Raw genomic sequence first — 16,159 nt, 5'->3', positions numbered from 1 at the left:
TGATGCCCAGGGCCACATCCACTCCATAAGGCATGGACATGCATGGATTTGCTGGTCATCCCACCTTTCCATGGTGCTCATGCCTTCCCCTCTCCCTGACTCCCAGATTGCAATCCAGAAGAGGCCCTTCCCGCATCCGGGAAAAGCAAGTACGAAGCCATGGATTTCGACAGCTTACTGAAAGAGGCCCAGCAGAGCCTGCATTGATAACAGCCTTAACCTTCGAGGAATACCGCAATACCTCAGACAAGGCCCTTCCAATATGTTTACGTTTTCAAAGAAATAAGTATACAGAAGGAGAGCGAGCGAGCGAGCGTGAGAGACTTGAAACTGCTGTCCTTTTAAAAAAAAAAAAAACAGATCAATGTTTACATTGCACAAAGCTGCTTCTGTCTGTGAGTTTCCATGGTGTTGACGTTCCACTGCCACATTAGTGTCCCCGCTTCCGACGGGTTGTCCTGGGTGCGCCTCGAAGTGCCGGGTCAGTCACCCTCTGCCCCTCTTGCCCGACTGACTTCCTCTCGTAGACCTGCAGCTGTGTTCACCATAACATCTCTTGTCTGTAGTGTGTGATGATGAAATTGTCACTTGTGAATAGAATCAGGATTATAAACTCATTTTTAATTGAAGAAAAAAAAAGTATATCCTTAAAATAATGTATTTATGGCTCAGATGTACTGTGCCTGGGATTATTGTATCGCTTCCTTGATTTTTAACTATGCACTGTCATGAGGTGTTTGCCACTGAGCTGCTCTGCTCCCCTGGCCAGATTGCCCTGGAGGTTGCTGGGTGACCAATAGACCTATCCCCAGGAGCACCGGCCTGCAGCCACGACTAGGTGCCATGGAGAGAGCGTTCTCGGTCTTTTCTACCAAGGTTTGACCTGTTTTGAGCAATTGGGGTCAAATTACAATGAGAGCCTCTGTAGTATCCAACTCACACTTGAAGAGTGTGCCTGCCTGTTAGTGCTGAGGCCCTTGGCACCTTGAGAGGAAGGCAGGGCAAGCTGCCTTGTGCCTGCTCTCTGGGAGAAGCAGGCTGTGTGCCATGAGAGGCAGAGTGACTTGCCTGAGGTCCTGGAGCCAGAGAGAAGGCAGAGTAGTAGTGATCCACACCAGCCTTCTGATTTTGGGTCCCAGGCTGCTGCAGTAGTTGGTAAGGACACAAAGTGCAGGCACTGGTAGAGGCGAGTTCAGCTCAATGGGGCAGCAGACCTGAGGTCTAAGGACTCCTTTTGGGCCAGCTCAGCATCACCAGCCCTGGGTGAACTCCAGCTCCAGCATGTGCTTGGGCATGCCATTGGCTTTGATCCTGAGCAGGCCCGTGGCTTGCCTCAGCCTGTGGACACACCATCAGGGCCTTGAGATGTACCTGATGGTGGTGTAGACGGATAGGCTGGGAGCAGTCATCCTTTGGGGGCCAGCTGCCAGCCCATCCTCCCACTTTTGCCTTCCCTCATCTGTGACATTGTTTAGTGGGATAGGGTGGGGGAGCAGGAGAAGGCAGCGAAGATTGGGGATTAACAAGCAATCTCCAAGCTTGCTTCAAACTTTGTGTTCTTGAGTGATGTCAAAGCCATGTCAAGCTTGACATTCTAAGGGTGCCTTGGGGCCATTCATGAGGGAGAGTGTGGCCAGGCAGTATAAGAGTGCACTGCTGCTTCATACAGAGTGACTCCTCCTTGAACTCTTTCATGGGTTAGGATTCATTGGGACATTTTTGTATCTGGAAGAGGAAGATAAGGTCCTGCCACTCTAAAAAAGTTTGAAAGTGATTTGTAAGGCTAAACTAGCCAAATCAATCTTTTGCTAGTGCCAGGCCTAGTCTTTTGAGATTGGTAGTTGATTTTTTTTTTTTTTAAATACCTCAGTAGGTAAACTGAGCCTACTATCTTGTCCTGGGTAGTGAGCTTACTTCCTACCCATGGACAAGGCTGGAGGAGATGGGCTGTTGCAGACATATGGAATTTGAGCTCTTGCGTGTCAAGTAACTTGGCCTCTTTAGGCCCCAGTTTCCTTCTCTGTAAGATAGACTGAAGGGGAGAATTAGGCACAGTCTAACAGTCTTAACTTCTATGGCAGTGTCTAGCTCAAGATGGGAAATACCCAGCACATGTGAAATTATTCCCATGTCCTTGGTCAATGCAGACATAATTAATCGATCATAACAGTGATTCTTTGAACCATAGATGTGCTATTAGTCCACAACACAGCACTTTGGGCAGTCATTACAAATTGATCAGAGTTTAATCTGTTTGACATCCTGGTCTAATCTTTGGAGATTTTCATCAGTCATACAGAGCCATATGTTGACTAGGGTTCATGCTGGCCCATACCTGTCTGTCACATCCTGATCTATGAGAGAGAACTCTCCTAAAGCCTTTCCTTGGCACCAGGCTCTCAATTCTTCTGTGACACACAGGGGAGGCAGGGAGTGCAGTAGCAGACAGGAACATATTTCGGGAAGGCAGAGCTCATAAGGATGGACCAAAATAGGGACTTTCTACAGATCATTCTAAATTCCTTCATAGCCATTCACTGCATAACACATGGAAGGCACATAATCAATGGTTATAGGATGGAGCAGAATTAAAATCCTTCTGCTGCTTCCACTAAAACCTGATTGGCACGCATCAAGGAAGAAACTGAGACTTCACCCTGTGGATGGAAAAGACGCCAGACTCAGATCTGGAGAACTGGCTGAGTCTCAGTACCACCAAGAATTTCCTTTGTAACTTTGCTCAGTCCCTTTCTCCCCTGGGCCTCAGAGTTCTGGAAAGGTAGTCCAGATGATCTCAAAGCCCCATGTCTGCTTCTTTCTCCATTGCACTAGGCCATAGTTTCTACTTTGGTGGTTCCCGAGCTTAAAGAAATGCAAATTTTTAGCAAAAGATGAGCCTCTCTCCTGCTTCAGGGTCAGCTGAAGTTTCCCCTTCACATCAGTTCAATCCAGGGCACTTGAATCACTTAGACATTGTCCTTGAGCCGAGCAGGGACCTGAGTGTGGCTGGTGTGAGGCCCTGAGGTGCCTAAGGTCAGAGCTGGGGGCTGCTGATGGGGAGGATGCCTGCCAAGTGCATCCAGTACTCTCTGCTTGCCATCCCATAGAACAAAGGCAACAAGTTCTAAAATTGATCAACCCTGAAGACAACCTCTATCTGGAAGACCCATTCGGTGCTGTGTATTATTTACCAAGGAGACTCCAAGGTTTCTTCAGGACGAGGCAACCTTAGTCTCTTTCCCACCAAATTAAGGAGTAACCCAGAGGGAGCAGCTGCCATTGGCAACCATCTCATCATAGCTCTGTCCTAGTGTTTGCTCTCAATGATGTTTACATGTGATTGCCATAACAGCTTCCTGTAGACTGTGTCGACAGCTGCCCCAGCAGGGCAAGCTGTACTGTCCATCTCTGTGCTGTGCTGGTGTTTTCCAGAAATGTCCGATCCAACCGCTAAGTGGAATTCTTCCATCTCCTTCCTCAGTCGGTACAAGGCTGAATCAGAATCCTCACTCTAGGGGGCTCTGGTTACTGAAGGAAAATGCATCAAAGAGGTAAAGGATATGAGTGGATGGCGTGCAGCTCAGGCCCCCACTCCCTCCCCCGACACCCTGCCCCACCCCAACCAGAAAACTGCTCTGAGTATCTACATCTGCCTGGACACTTTGCAGCTTGGAGTATGGAGCACTCAGGAAAGCGGCAGGGTTCTGAGAGTGGGACACGGGAAGGAGGAATGCTCGGAGTTTCAAGGACTGAGTACCCAAGTTCTGGTATCTTTCATGGTCTAAAGCCATGCTTGTTGGATTTTCAAGAGTGACTTTTCTTAGACATGCGGGAGGTGAGTGGAGGGGCAGGACAGGCATTGAAACCCATCCTTCTGCATGGACAGCTCAGCTACAGTCCATCCCAGGCCTTGAGTTCAGCTGAACTATCAGCTGAGCCTGCATCTTGAGAGATGGGTCAAACATGGAGGAGAATCAACCTAGAGATGTGTCAATCTGACTTACTCATGTCAAAATTTCAGTATTTTTCTTAGCATTTGAGATTTAGTAATTGCCCTCAGTTTGCAGGAATTCCATATTCCAGTGTCAGTTATGACCAAGGAAAGAAATTGGTTGTATGATAGCAAAATAAAGTGAACCTGTTTCATTGGCCAAAGAAGGACCCTCTCACCTTTTCCAAATGGGGCAGAAGGACACCAACCAGTATCTATGTGCAATATGTTAAAGCTAGTCCCAAAGTTCCTGAGGTGTTTGCACACAGAGATGGGCTCCAGGACTGTTTGCAGAGTCCGGAGGTACAGGGTAAATGGAGGGAGAGCCTGGGAGCTGGAAAAGTCAACCTGCACAGGGGTGCCCTTGACCCAGAACAGATGTGGGGTACAGGGGAGCCCTGGGTGCCAGCTGCAGGACACCCAGGAAGTAGGCAGAAGCTGACTTTGCATTAACCAATAAAAGCACTTTGAGAAAACCCCAACACTTCAGCCTGGCTCCATGTTTCTGCACTGGCAAATATGGGTCTCCTGTGGCTGTGTGAGGTCCTGTCCTCGGCATTGGGACAGAGTGGCAGGGGTGAGGGAGGAGAAAGCAGAGGGACCATCCAAGATGGCAACCCTAGCAGGGAACCAGTGGGAGACACAGCCCTTTGCTGTCCTCCTTGTTGGAAGCCCTAGAAACAGGGAATGATGGGTTTAGGTCTTTGTACCTACTTTTGTAGAAAGATTAGAAATAGTCCAGTTGATTAAAAGGGGTTCGTGGAGGAAATCATTTAACTATAAGCCATCTGAAAATAAGAACCCCAAGGTGTGGCCTTAGGCCCATGTTTCTTCATTCAGCAAACGAGACTGTTCAGTGATCTGGGCATTCCCGTACTGTAGCATGAGGAGTTCACCCCTCCCTTGTGAAACCAATTCCATTCTCTGGCCGAGCCCAGTCCCGGTTCGGTGTGAGGGCTGTCTGCACAGTCGCCAGCCCGCAGCGGGCCCTACATGGTCCTGGCCGAGTTGCCTTATGTGAGAAGGCCAGCTCCCCAGGACAGATCTAAGCCATAGTTTCTAGTGGGGACAGTGAGAAACTTTTAGTTGCCCCCAGTGTGGCTAGGTGGTGATGTCCAATCTCACATTAACCTTGTCATTGTCCCCACCGAACAGCTTTTAATCTGAATGTTTGTTGTGACCACTGGCTGTTTCTCTCTTGCTCTCAGACAATACTAGCAATACACTATCCCCCCCCCCCCCCCAACAGCTTAATTTAGGCACTGTTCACACATTTCTTTCAAATGATTGCAAAACATATGGGGCAACAGGAGGCACAGATCACACTGCATATGTTTAGGGCAGCTTTTGTTTTTTGTTTCTAATGGTATAGCAGCAGTGACTGAGGCTTCAGGTTGGGGGGGACAGATTTTCATAAATTTTTTCATCAGAATGCCTTGGATATCCAGGAGTACAGAAATCCAGCTGCCTAGATTGTGGACTTGGAAAATATGATTTTGTCAGTTATCAGTGCCTAGGCTGTGCCACAGTTCCTCAAAGAGGTGTTCATATGGCTAGAACCCCCTCCACCCTGTAATTTTTGATCAAAGCTTTCCCCAAGAGCCTCCTTTTCCACTTTGCCAGCCCTGCTCAGTGGGTACTTGTGAAGGGAACAGGTCAGCTTCCACCTCAGCACTTTGCCTTATCAACACGTGTTCGCCATCTAGCGGCCAAGACTGTATCCATCAGCTACTCAGACAGAAGGCAAATAAATCCCTTGGGCTGGCCGTGTTGTGGTCCAGCTCCAACTTTGGGAATGAGAAACAATGGCATGAGCAAACTGTCTGTGTGTGTTCAGAGCCCAGTGTGACACCAGGGTCAGAAGATTCTAGAAGCAGGCGCTTACTCATGCAATCTGAGAAGTGTGCTAGGTATCCTGTGGGTAGAGAATACAGGAGTGAACCCTACATCCAGGTGCCCGGGAGGGGTTTACTATAACTGCAATACTGGCAGCCCAGCTGCTGACCTTGTTAAGTGAACCTCTGCTAGGTGGCCCACATTTACACCTTCAGGACAAGCAAAGAGGTTGGGTGTGAGGATTGGGGGTGGGGTGGGGGGGCGTGCCGGCCATGACCTTTGATATGGTCCACCAAATAGCCAAACAGGTTTTTTTGTTTATTTGTTTTTGTATTTTGTATTTAAAAATCTTGTCAAATGTATTTGTGTTAGGAATACAAAGTCATAAACTATTCCCAACTTCGTTTCTTGAGGGATGTTCTGATTCTGATTGAAACTGGTTGGAAATCTCAAGGGGAGTGTGGTCCGGTGGTATGTGGAACAGGGCAATGGACCACTGGATTTCCAGATGGTTTCTGGGGAAGGTGACCATCCGGAAGTCCAGGTCAGTGCAGTCTGCTCCAGAAATTCACACCCACCCCCTCACCTCCTTGTGCCATGTTGTTAACTTTGGCTTGGAGAGTCTGCTTCTTCCTGAGGCAGCTGCTAATGTTGAAACCAACATAAGCTCCCTCTCCCCAACCCCAGGTGTCTAGAGACAGTGTCTGTAGCTAGCCTTAATCGATGGGGCAAGGTGGTCCCTATAGTCCCTTCCAGCATTTCCAAATCTTGGACTCAAAATCCTTTTCTCTTGGTGTGACCATGCAGCCTAGAGAATTCTGAGCAATAGGGAGCCAGGGCTTTCCCTGGCTCTGCGACAGGGTCAAACCAGGGAGTGGCTAAACTTGTGAGGTTTTGTCATCCCCAGGGGTACTACTGTAGGGGGCATTATTTATTTGGAAGCTCAACAAAGGTAACTACAGCCTGGGGTGTGTGAGCGTAAGGCTGTGTTTGTGGAGTGTGTGTGTGTGTTTGTGTGTGCGCGCACGCGCGCGAGTGCGTGTGCTTGTGCACTTACGTATGCATGTGGACACACGTGCCTGTGTGTGTGTGTGTGTGTAAATTACATTGATGCATTTCTTGAGAAAGGTGCAAGAATTTCACCTACACAGAGGGACACATCTGCTTTGTTATTTATAATAGAAAGCTAAATTTTAATTTTTTAAAGGACACTGCTAATGATTGAGAATCGAGTTTTTAGTTTTGCTATTTTTTTTAATTGGTAGAGGATTTTTATATATTTTTTCCATTTTGTTGGGTTGTGTCCTTATTTATATAAATACTTTATCCGTAAGAGGCAAGGAAGAAACCTTCTTTGCTTTTAATTACTGTGGTTGTCATCGTCCCTATTTTATTTCTGGTGTGATTTATCTGTCTTACCTTCTAAATGAGAAAATGTTTTCCTGTATTTGTACATTGTCAGATTCTATAGTTTCATAGATAATTTAACCAAATTGCTCTATGTATTATTATTCTGTGAGTATAAAGTTCTATTTTAACGTCTGTAAATACTTCGGAACTGGCTTCTTTTCTCAAGCTCCCACGGTGGAGTTATTGTTTACATCACAAAAACTGTAGAATCTCTATGCTCATGTACTGTAAATAGTGAAGTGATCTGCTTATAAATAAACTTAACAAATACACTATGGAGATTAAAAAGAAAATACCACCCACAGCCCTGCCCAGATGTGTCTTTCTTTATTGGTCTTGCAAGGTCACTGGGGGACGCTCTGGCCACTAAATGGGGAAGAGATTCCAGTTCCAGTATCACTTTCTCAGAGAAGACTCTCCCAACACACCTCACCAAAACTCTTAATTATTCTTCCTTTCTCTATGACTTCTTCATGGTTCAAAATAACCACACAGTCTCATCTCATGTGGTCTATCAACTTTTCCACACAAGCACCCAAAATAAATGTGTGCTGAGAGATATTTTGACGTTATAGTTTCAGCAAAAACACTCATCAGTTCACAATTATCAAAGTTTTGAGTCAGAGGATCTCATGGAGAGCAGATCTGAACCATGCACCATGTTTGAGCAAGGTGCACCTTCCGAGAGTCAGTCTGGTGCATGTGTGTTATTTCCTCATTAAAGAACTTAACTTTTATTTTGCCCTAAAGTTGTTTTTTTGTACTTAAACTTGATTTTTAAATTCAGTCTGTAGATAAGATGCCCATGATCCCCCAAAAGGTAAAAACATCAGCGAGGATAGTTATACACAAACAAGAAGAGGTGCAATAACCTGTTACATTTCATGTCATGTGCAAACCATTTTCAAATTGTAGTTTGTTTATTTACTTACTTACTTACTTACTTACTTACTTACTTATTTGGTACTGGGAATTGAACCCAGGGGTGCTTAACCACTGAGCCACATCCCAAGCACTTTTTGTATTTTATTTAGAGACAGAGTCTCACTGAGTTGCTTAAGGCCTCACTAGGTTGCTAAAGCTGGCTTTGAACTTGTGATCCTCCTGCCTTAGCCTCCCAAGTAGCTGAGTTTACAGGAATGTGCCACCACGCCGGCTCAAATTGTTGTTTGTCATGTATATAAGCAGTCTCCTTGTTCAGGTAATAATTTTTCAAGCTGTGAAAATTGTTTGGATTTCTTAGATTGGAAGGGAGTGGATCCTAAGTTTTCCCATTAAAACGAACAAGGATTTTTCTACATAGGGCAGAGCTCGCCAGTGTGAATTGGAGTTGTCAGGAAGGGCATCTGTGTGACTGGCTGCCCCATATCTGTTGCCCCTTACCCTATTACATGGTAAGTAAGCTCTGGGAGAACAGAACTGCTCTCCATTCACTTTAGGGCACCCACCCCACCAACCAAGAGTCTGAGTGACGCCACCCATGGAGCAAAAAGGGCAACTGTAGTGCCTCAAGACCTGCGTCTGAGACCCAACACTGTATCACACTTCTGTATCACATGAACTATGTCTTCAGCTCTTGGTTTCCCCAGCTATGAAACAAAATGGTTTGCTGAGATGAACTCCAAGTCCTTGATGTTCTAAAAAACTGATTATCAGAAGTTGCATGGTGTAGGGAAAATGGTTACAAACTGGAGTTCTGGTGTTAGGCAGCTTGGTTTTCAATCTTGACTCCATCATTTACTAGCTGGTTGTCCTTAGACAAGTTTCTTAACCTCTCTCAGTTTGCTCCTCATGTGATAAATGGGGTTAGTGGTAGTTAACCACATAAGGTTGTTGTGAGGACAAAGTCGAACCATGCACAGTACCTAGTACATTGTAAGCACTTGGTAAACATTAACTGTGATTCTCATCATGCAATTTCATTTGGTGCTTAACCACAGCCATGTGCGAGAGGAAGGGCCCTTGCCTGACCTTCAGTTGATGGGTTGAGAAGACTGAGAAACTGAGCAGAAGGAACTTATCCCAGGGACTCAGTAATGTCGTGGCAGAGCCAAGACCACCAGCTGCAATACCTGTATGTTCCTGTGTGACATATATTTTTCCTCTCCACTCTGCCATTTAACCATGACACATATGCATAGGTAACATGCCCCTGCTTAAAAGTGCTCTTGGAGTGTAGCAGGGCTGAAAACCTAGCTTGGGAGTTGAAAGATGGGAGGCCAGACCCATCCCCCTTTGACATAGCCTGCAAATAAGGGCAGGGCTTGTGCTTCAGAAGCCCAGATTGATCTGTCATGGGACTCACAGTGGTATGTGCCCTGCACACCCTGTTTTTATGTTCTGGAGCCAGGAAACTGCATGAACCTGGCCCAGCTCCATCCTCTCACTGGTCTTCAATTTCCTCCTTTATATAAAAAGGGAAGTTAGAGTAGATTGGGGATTTACAGATAGTTTGGGAAGCCATGTGGTTCCCCTGTCTCAAAGCAACAACTTTAACATATCAGCTGCTGCAAAACCTACTGGGGAGGAATGTCCATTTACAAGAGAACAGGGGACAGGAATGTGTCGTGCACCATCACAGAAACAAAGAGATCAGTCCAGAATGTGGGACAACTGACCTCGCTTCTACATGAGTCACTGGTGAAGGAAAGGAGGAAATATTGAACACGGAAAGAGACTTAGGAATCTGAACTACAGCTACTGTGAGATGGTGACATGAGTTGGCTTGATCATGGTGACGGTCCCCCGTGTATAAGCCTATCACATCATTGTCCACCTTGAATAGACAGCATTTTTATTTGTTGGTTCTACTTCATGAAAGCTGGGGGTGTAGCTCAGCCTTATTTAAGCATGTAAAGCTGTCAGGGAGGAAAACAGCAGAAAGAAAATTTGCATTTGGGCAATTGAAACAGAAGCTTACTGCAGACTTTTCAGCATGTTATTGCCGATTTCAACTTTTGTGTTTTTTTTACCCGTTTCAACATGGTTACTATGGCGTGAATACTACCTGTCCCAGGCATTGCTGACTCACCAGAGTGTACTTTGATTTGGTTTTAAAGAAATAATCTCTCTTTTTAAACCAACAGAATGCCTATTAATTGAAACAGAAGGTCTACAATTGAGAATAATTTACCTAAATTTATACTTCTTGAAATCAATAAAAGATTCAAGAATATGCCTATCTTCCTAAATTCTAGCAAATAAAAAGGAATATAACACCTAAATTCAATGTGTGAAACTTGTTTGGGTCAGATTCAAGCAAATCAGCTCTTAAAGACATTTTTGTGACAATGGGGGAAGACTGATTAAGGGCTGTTGCCACAATCCTAGTTGGGTTCCCCAGGAAGCAGACTCTAAAATGATTACTTGGTCTGCAGGATCCCCCATAAGGAGGGTCTGGCGATTGACCCAGGGAAGGGAGGGAGGGGAGTAGTGATGGGAACTTAGCAGTAGCCCTGATGCATCCCCACAGGAGGCCTGGAGCCAGAATAGCCTTGCAGGTTTGTCCCATGTTGGGCCAAGATGGCCAGGCTTCCCTGGCATGAATTAGTCACTGGGTATAGGCCACTCTGGGACGTGCAAAGAGTGTCCCTATGCCTGAGGAAAACCCTGAAGGGGCTGACACTGAGGGCTGTCTGAGGACAGGGCTCACAGTTCCTGGGGCCCCATGTCCCTTATAGAAGGACTTTGTCATCCAAGACCGACCTGCATGGCTATCACAGCGTCCATCATGATGGGGCATGTGCTGTTCATGTGCTGCATGTGATTACATGCTTATGCTGGAACATGCCCTTAGTCCTTTCAAGATGTAATAGAGGAGTGAAAAGATATGAGGAATTTACCTTTAAGTATTTCAGCTAATAAAAAAGTTGAAAAAGAAACGTAAAAAGTTAGATGAAGCAAATGTAGCTAAATCTTGATATTCACATCTGGGTGATGGGTATCTGGGGATTTGGTTTATAATTTTCTACTTTGAGAGTAACCAAAAACTTATATAATGAACATTAAACAAAAGTATAAGTAAAAGTATAATCACGAAAATGATTCTAAGCAAGCAGGTGAATCTTACATCTAATTAGAATATTGGTTTTAGCTCAATGGACAGTTCTCAAGGCTAAAAACCAAAAAATGTTCAAAATCCACTAGATGAGATGTAAGCTAATTCTCCATCATCTCTCAAATCTTGCGGCGCGTTCACTTCTCAAGGTTTGCGACTTTTCCGTTGGCTTGGATGACCTCTTCCCATGAATGGATGGTGCCATTCTGACCAGCAGCAGCCTGGAGGGGCTACTGGATGCAGCAGGACTTGGATGCAGTTGTGCCCCCAGGATTGGGATTCCCCCCAGGCTGGTTTCCAGAGGCTGCTGTAATCAGACAGGAAAGAACATGGCAGATTAAGAGGAGTCTACAGCCGGCCATGTGGTGCACACCTGGAATTCCAGAGGTTCAGGAGGCTGAGGCAGGAGGATCAAAAGTTCAAAGCCAGCTTCAGCAACTTAGTGAGGCCCTAAGCAACCCAGTGAGACTCTGTCTCCAAATAAAATAAAAAGTCCTGGGGATGCAATCAGTGGTTAAGCAACTCTGGGTTTGAGGCTGCAGTGGGCTTGTCCTTTGATCTGGTTTGGACTAAGAGTTGAAAACTGAAGGGCTTAAGGAAACCAAAGATAACCACCCATGTGGAAAGCAAACCATGTGTCAAGAGAACCAAGGGAGCCGAGAATGTTTTCTTGAAAAAGAAAAATAACAGAATCTCAGGTGCCGTGGCACACACCTGAAATCCTAGCTACTTGGGAGCCTGAGGCAGGAGAGTCACAAATTAAAGCCCAGCCCGGGAGACCCTGTCTCAATGATAAGAAATAAAAAGGACTGGGAATGTAGCGCAGTGGCAGAGCACCCCCTGGGCCCAGTGGCCCCGCTGCCACCACTGCCAAATAGCTCAGAGATGACAACAAATGGGGATCCATACTTGGCACCAATGTCTGGAAGACGTGGGGATGAGGTGGGGAGTATACACTGTGACGAACTGGAGAGACCCCCTCTCTCATCCAAAGGGGGCAGTTCCCACTCTGCTTCAGTCATTTATGCAGAAATGCAAGACTGATGTGACCAGACCTTGATCTTTTAAAGAGAAAAGCTGGAAATCTGGATTTTAAAAATCTGAACTACCCAAATTTAAAATGTGGACTGATTTTAAATTGACGTTTAAAAAAAAATTCAGGGGTTAGGGTGTTGCTCAGTGGCGGGGCACTTGCCTAGCATGTGTAAAGTCCTGAAGGTTCTTAGCACTACAATTATACACACACACACACACACACACACACACACACACACACACACACACACATTTGCAAAATGCAGGCCACAAGGTTGCCTGCCACAAAACTTCTTCCTCCAGATACTTTGATACCATTTTCTGGAAAATTGTAGCTATACGTGTGTGATGACTGTGATATGTAGGACGCCCTTGGAGGTGTGAAAAGAGCAACTTGTAAAACTCTCAGGGTGGGTTCATATTTGCAGCTGCCCATGTAGAATCATATCTCAGTGCCCAGAGCAGCGCAGAGCTGTGGACCTGACTGCATTCATTAAGAACCATGTGTAAGAGGGACAATGTGCAGAGGATGTCACTCAGGTTGGGGCAGGGACTGGAAGCCAAGTCCTTTGAGGAGTCAAAGAAATGACTAGAGGCGGTGGCACGGAGCTGTAACCAGGAAAGAGTTGGAGTAGACAAATCCCATTTGAAGCTAGATGGAAGCTTCAACAAAGAGGAAAATTTAACTTCAAGAAAGACCTAACAGTGGTGCTGAATGAGAGTGTCGTGTCAGTTATGGAACTCTCTGTCCCAGGTAGTAGGCAAGCAAAGGCTTTGTATAGTCAGGATTCAGAAGGCTGGAAACTTGGCCTCTAACATTCCTTCCAACTGACCTTTTTAGTTCTTTCCTTTGCCTTGGGGTGAGGGTGGGGTGCCCACAACCTTAGGTCAGCTCTACCTGGGAGGCTGGAGCATCCCTTGGCCTTAGTCTGATAACCAGGCCCCGCCACCTAACTGACTGTGACCTCTGGCCTTGGTGCCCTCCTACACAGAATGGGGACAGTGAGCAGGTGAGGCACGTTTGTTCAGGGTTCCGTCTCCCCTGGGCAGACCTTGCTGGGCCTCCTGCTGCTTCTGCTTCTCCTCCTCCAGCGCCTTCATCTTGGCCTCGTACTCGTCAGCAAGCGCCTTCCATTCCTTGCGGTTGTTGGTGATCCCGTCCAGCATGGGGGTGATCTCCTCATGGAAACGAGAGAATTCCTGGGAGAGAGAGAGAGAGAGAGAGAGAGAGAGAGAGAGAGAGAGAGAGAGAGAGAGAGAGAGAGAGAGAGAGAGAGAGAGAATGAGCCTCTTTCCCCAGGGGCCCTGTTTGAGGTCAAGGGACAGTTGGAAATGCAGGGCACCAAATGTGCTGCCTGTGGATGCAGGGGCACCCGCAGGGCCTCGCATCCACAGGATCCCTGATCTCTTTCCTCTCTCCAGGCTAATGTGCTCTGCACAGCCCAACCCTTCAGGGGGAGGTGCCAGCCCTCACCAGTGTGCCCACTCCCTCCACACCCCGAGGCCCTCTGCCCTTCTCCACCTGGAGCCCTCGGGCACTTCAAATCTCTCAGTTCCTGAATGTCCTCTGTCGGTGGGCTTCAAGCAAGCTGTTCCCTTTGCAGGAATGCTCCAATCTCTCCTCCTTCCCTGATACTTTCACTTACTCTTCACTTTCAGGGGAACCCCTCTGACTCCCTATGTAAATCAAATTTCCTATTGGATGCTCCCAAAGCCCCCTCCCACTTATTTGGTACTGGAAATTGAACCCTGAGGCCCTCACCACTGAGCAACATCTCCAGTCATTTTTATATTTTAGAGATAGGGTCTCACTAAGTTGCTTAGAGCCTTGACAAGTTGCTGAGGCTGGGTTTGAAGTCTCCATCCTCCTGCCTCAGCCTCCCATGCCGTTGGCATTATAAGCGTGCACCACCCCACCCAGCCCTTTCTTTCCCAAAGCCCTTTCTTATCACATCTCACTTCCTAGTAATGGCTCCCTTGGCCTGCCTCACCCAGAGACTGACACCTGGAGAGGGTAGGAAACTTGCTGCCTCATCTCCTGGGGTGGCCCTGGTGGACACCAGGTTCTGGGACACAAAGATACTCTAAATATGTGCTGAATGAAATTGGGATGTGAGATGGTTCTTCAGGGTTCCTACAATGCTGAGGACAGAAAATGATGCTGTGAACACAGCACCTTATAGTTCATGCAGCAATGTATCTCCTTTGATCCTGGGAGGCTCCCAGGATGTAAGAAAATAAGATCTGCCACTCCTACGTGGATAGGGGAGGAAACAGATGCAGATGGGAGGAGTGGATTTTCCTTGGTAAGGACCCATAATGGCAGAGTCCCCGCCAGAGCCAGTTGTGCTCAGAGATGCCTAGGTTGGGGTTTAGGCTCTGCCACAAGCTCTGTGACCTTGGGCAGGTCACTTTCAGTCAGAAATTAGAAGAGTAACTCTACCTACTCTCAGGGCGGCTGTGATCATGCAGTTAAAGCCCAGTCTCCCTCATTTCATCATAATGCCTCTGGTAGAATGAGTGTGACTCTGGTCCATTGCCCTGTGGACCAGAGGGCTCCAATAGGTCTGCATTACACCAGATATGCTCTCGGGACCTCTGGGGGCATTTGCACTTCTTCCTAGTGGAGAGTGGCTGTCTACAAAGCAGAGAGTCCTGAATTACTGTGTCTGGGCTCTTATCCTGCCTCGTGGCTGTGTCCAGGGAAGGTGGCCCTGGCATTACTCATCTCTAAACTCTGTCTCCTCACAGTCATGTCCCTGAAATAAAAATTTTAAAGGGGAGTGGACAGTGGAGGTGCATTGGAAGCAGTGGATTTCTCCAGAAGGAGACTTTAACCTTGAACATGAGCTCCAAGAACAATTCTGGACTCTTGGCACAGTTACTTTGGCCTATCGCATTTCCGCCAATTTAGGAGGCTGTGTGTGTGCTCTGTCCTCTTCCCCTGTCTGAAACCAGGCTGAGTCATCTGGCCCACAATGATTTTCTGAACAGCTAAGGTGTGCTAGCTCCAGCCTGAGGATATAATCACCCAGTCCCCCTGGGGTTGTCCTGAAGTCCAAATGCTATCTGAGATGCAAAAGCCTCTGTAAAGTATCACCCCCTGGTCATCTTGCCAGGGTTTATTATCCCTGATGTCTTCGGGAATCCCAGGCTGATCAAAGACATCTACTTGGGTTTGAGGAAGCCAAGGGCATACCTTATAGACAAAGGTGCAGACAAAGTCAATGAAGCCGACTTGAAGCTTAGGGAGTTCGTCTGCCTTGTTTCTGTCCATCATGGGCTGTCATGGGGAAGAAAGAGTTAACCACATTGGGCAGTAAGAAGAACCCACGCTACCTATGAAGCATTCTTGCTAAAAAGAGATAAATAGTTAAAAGTTAAACTAAATTCAAATCCTAAACTCACTAAGTTTTCAGATCTGACTAGCAGTTTGCAAGAAATGAGAGGGAATAGGGACCAAATGACACCCTAAAGATAAAATCTACCAGATTCAGAATGTCTTCATTCAACAAGTAAAGGGCATACAAAAAAAAAAAAAAAATGCCTGGAAGCAGGTGGGTAGGGGGAACAAGCTAGTTGATCAAAAGAGACTTAAGAGACATAATAACTGGGGGCAGTGTGTTCCTTGATTGGATCCTGATTTTAACAAATCAACAGAATTCTTTTTCTTAATCATGAATAAAAGAGCAGAGATTGGGGATTAGATGATATTAAAGTATAATTATTAATCTTGTGGGTGTGATGATGATATTGTGATTACATGTATGTTTTTGTCTATATACTTTTTTCAGGGCCGTGTACATACTAGGCAAGCACTCTACCAACTG

At 46.5% G+C, this 16,159-nt stretch overlaps 2 protein-coding genes across 3 annotated transcripts in view; one reads left to right on the top strand and one right to left on the bottom strand.

The window, feature by feature from the left end:
* PPARGC1B (PPARG coactivator 1 beta) overlaps positions 1 to 7,541 on the top strand; it is a 106,955-nt gene extending 99,414 nt beyond the window's left edge. The window contains exon 12 of the mRNA XM_079144755.1: positions 107 to 7,541. Within this exon, the coding sequence (XP_079000881.1) occupies positions 107 to 207 (101 nt within the window). The 3' untranslated portion in view covers positions 208 to 7,541. The remainder of the gene's footprint in view (positions 1 to 106) is intronic.
* The window catches only part of PDE6A (phosphodiesterase 6A), a gene marked incomplete at its 5' end in the record, with an annotated part of 83,755 nt that continues 72,825 nt past the window's right edge, over positions 5,230 to 16,159 (bottom strand). For both annotated transcript variants that reach the window (XM_079144762.1, XM_079144763.1), the window contains 3 exons: positions 5,230 to 11,601; positions 13,382 to 13,529; positions 15,529 to 15,612. In XM_079144762.1, the coding sequence (XP_079000888.1) occupies positions 11,525 to 11,601; positions 13,382 to 13,529; positions 15,529 to 15,612 (309 nt within the window). In that variant the 3' untranslated portion in view covers positions 5,230 to 11,524. The remainder of the gene's footprint in view (positions 11,602 to 13,381; positions 13,530 to 15,528; positions 15,613 to 16,159) is intronic.

This window comes from Sciurus vulgaris (genome assembly GCF_902686455.1).
Source record: "Sciurus vulgaris genome assembly, chromosome: 6".
NCBI classification, from domain to species: domain Eukaryota; kingdom Metazoa; phylum Chordata; class Mammalia; order Rodentia; family Sciuridae; genus Sciurus; species Sciurus vulgaris.
This window is presented reverse-complemented; position numbering and strand designations above follow the sequence as displayed.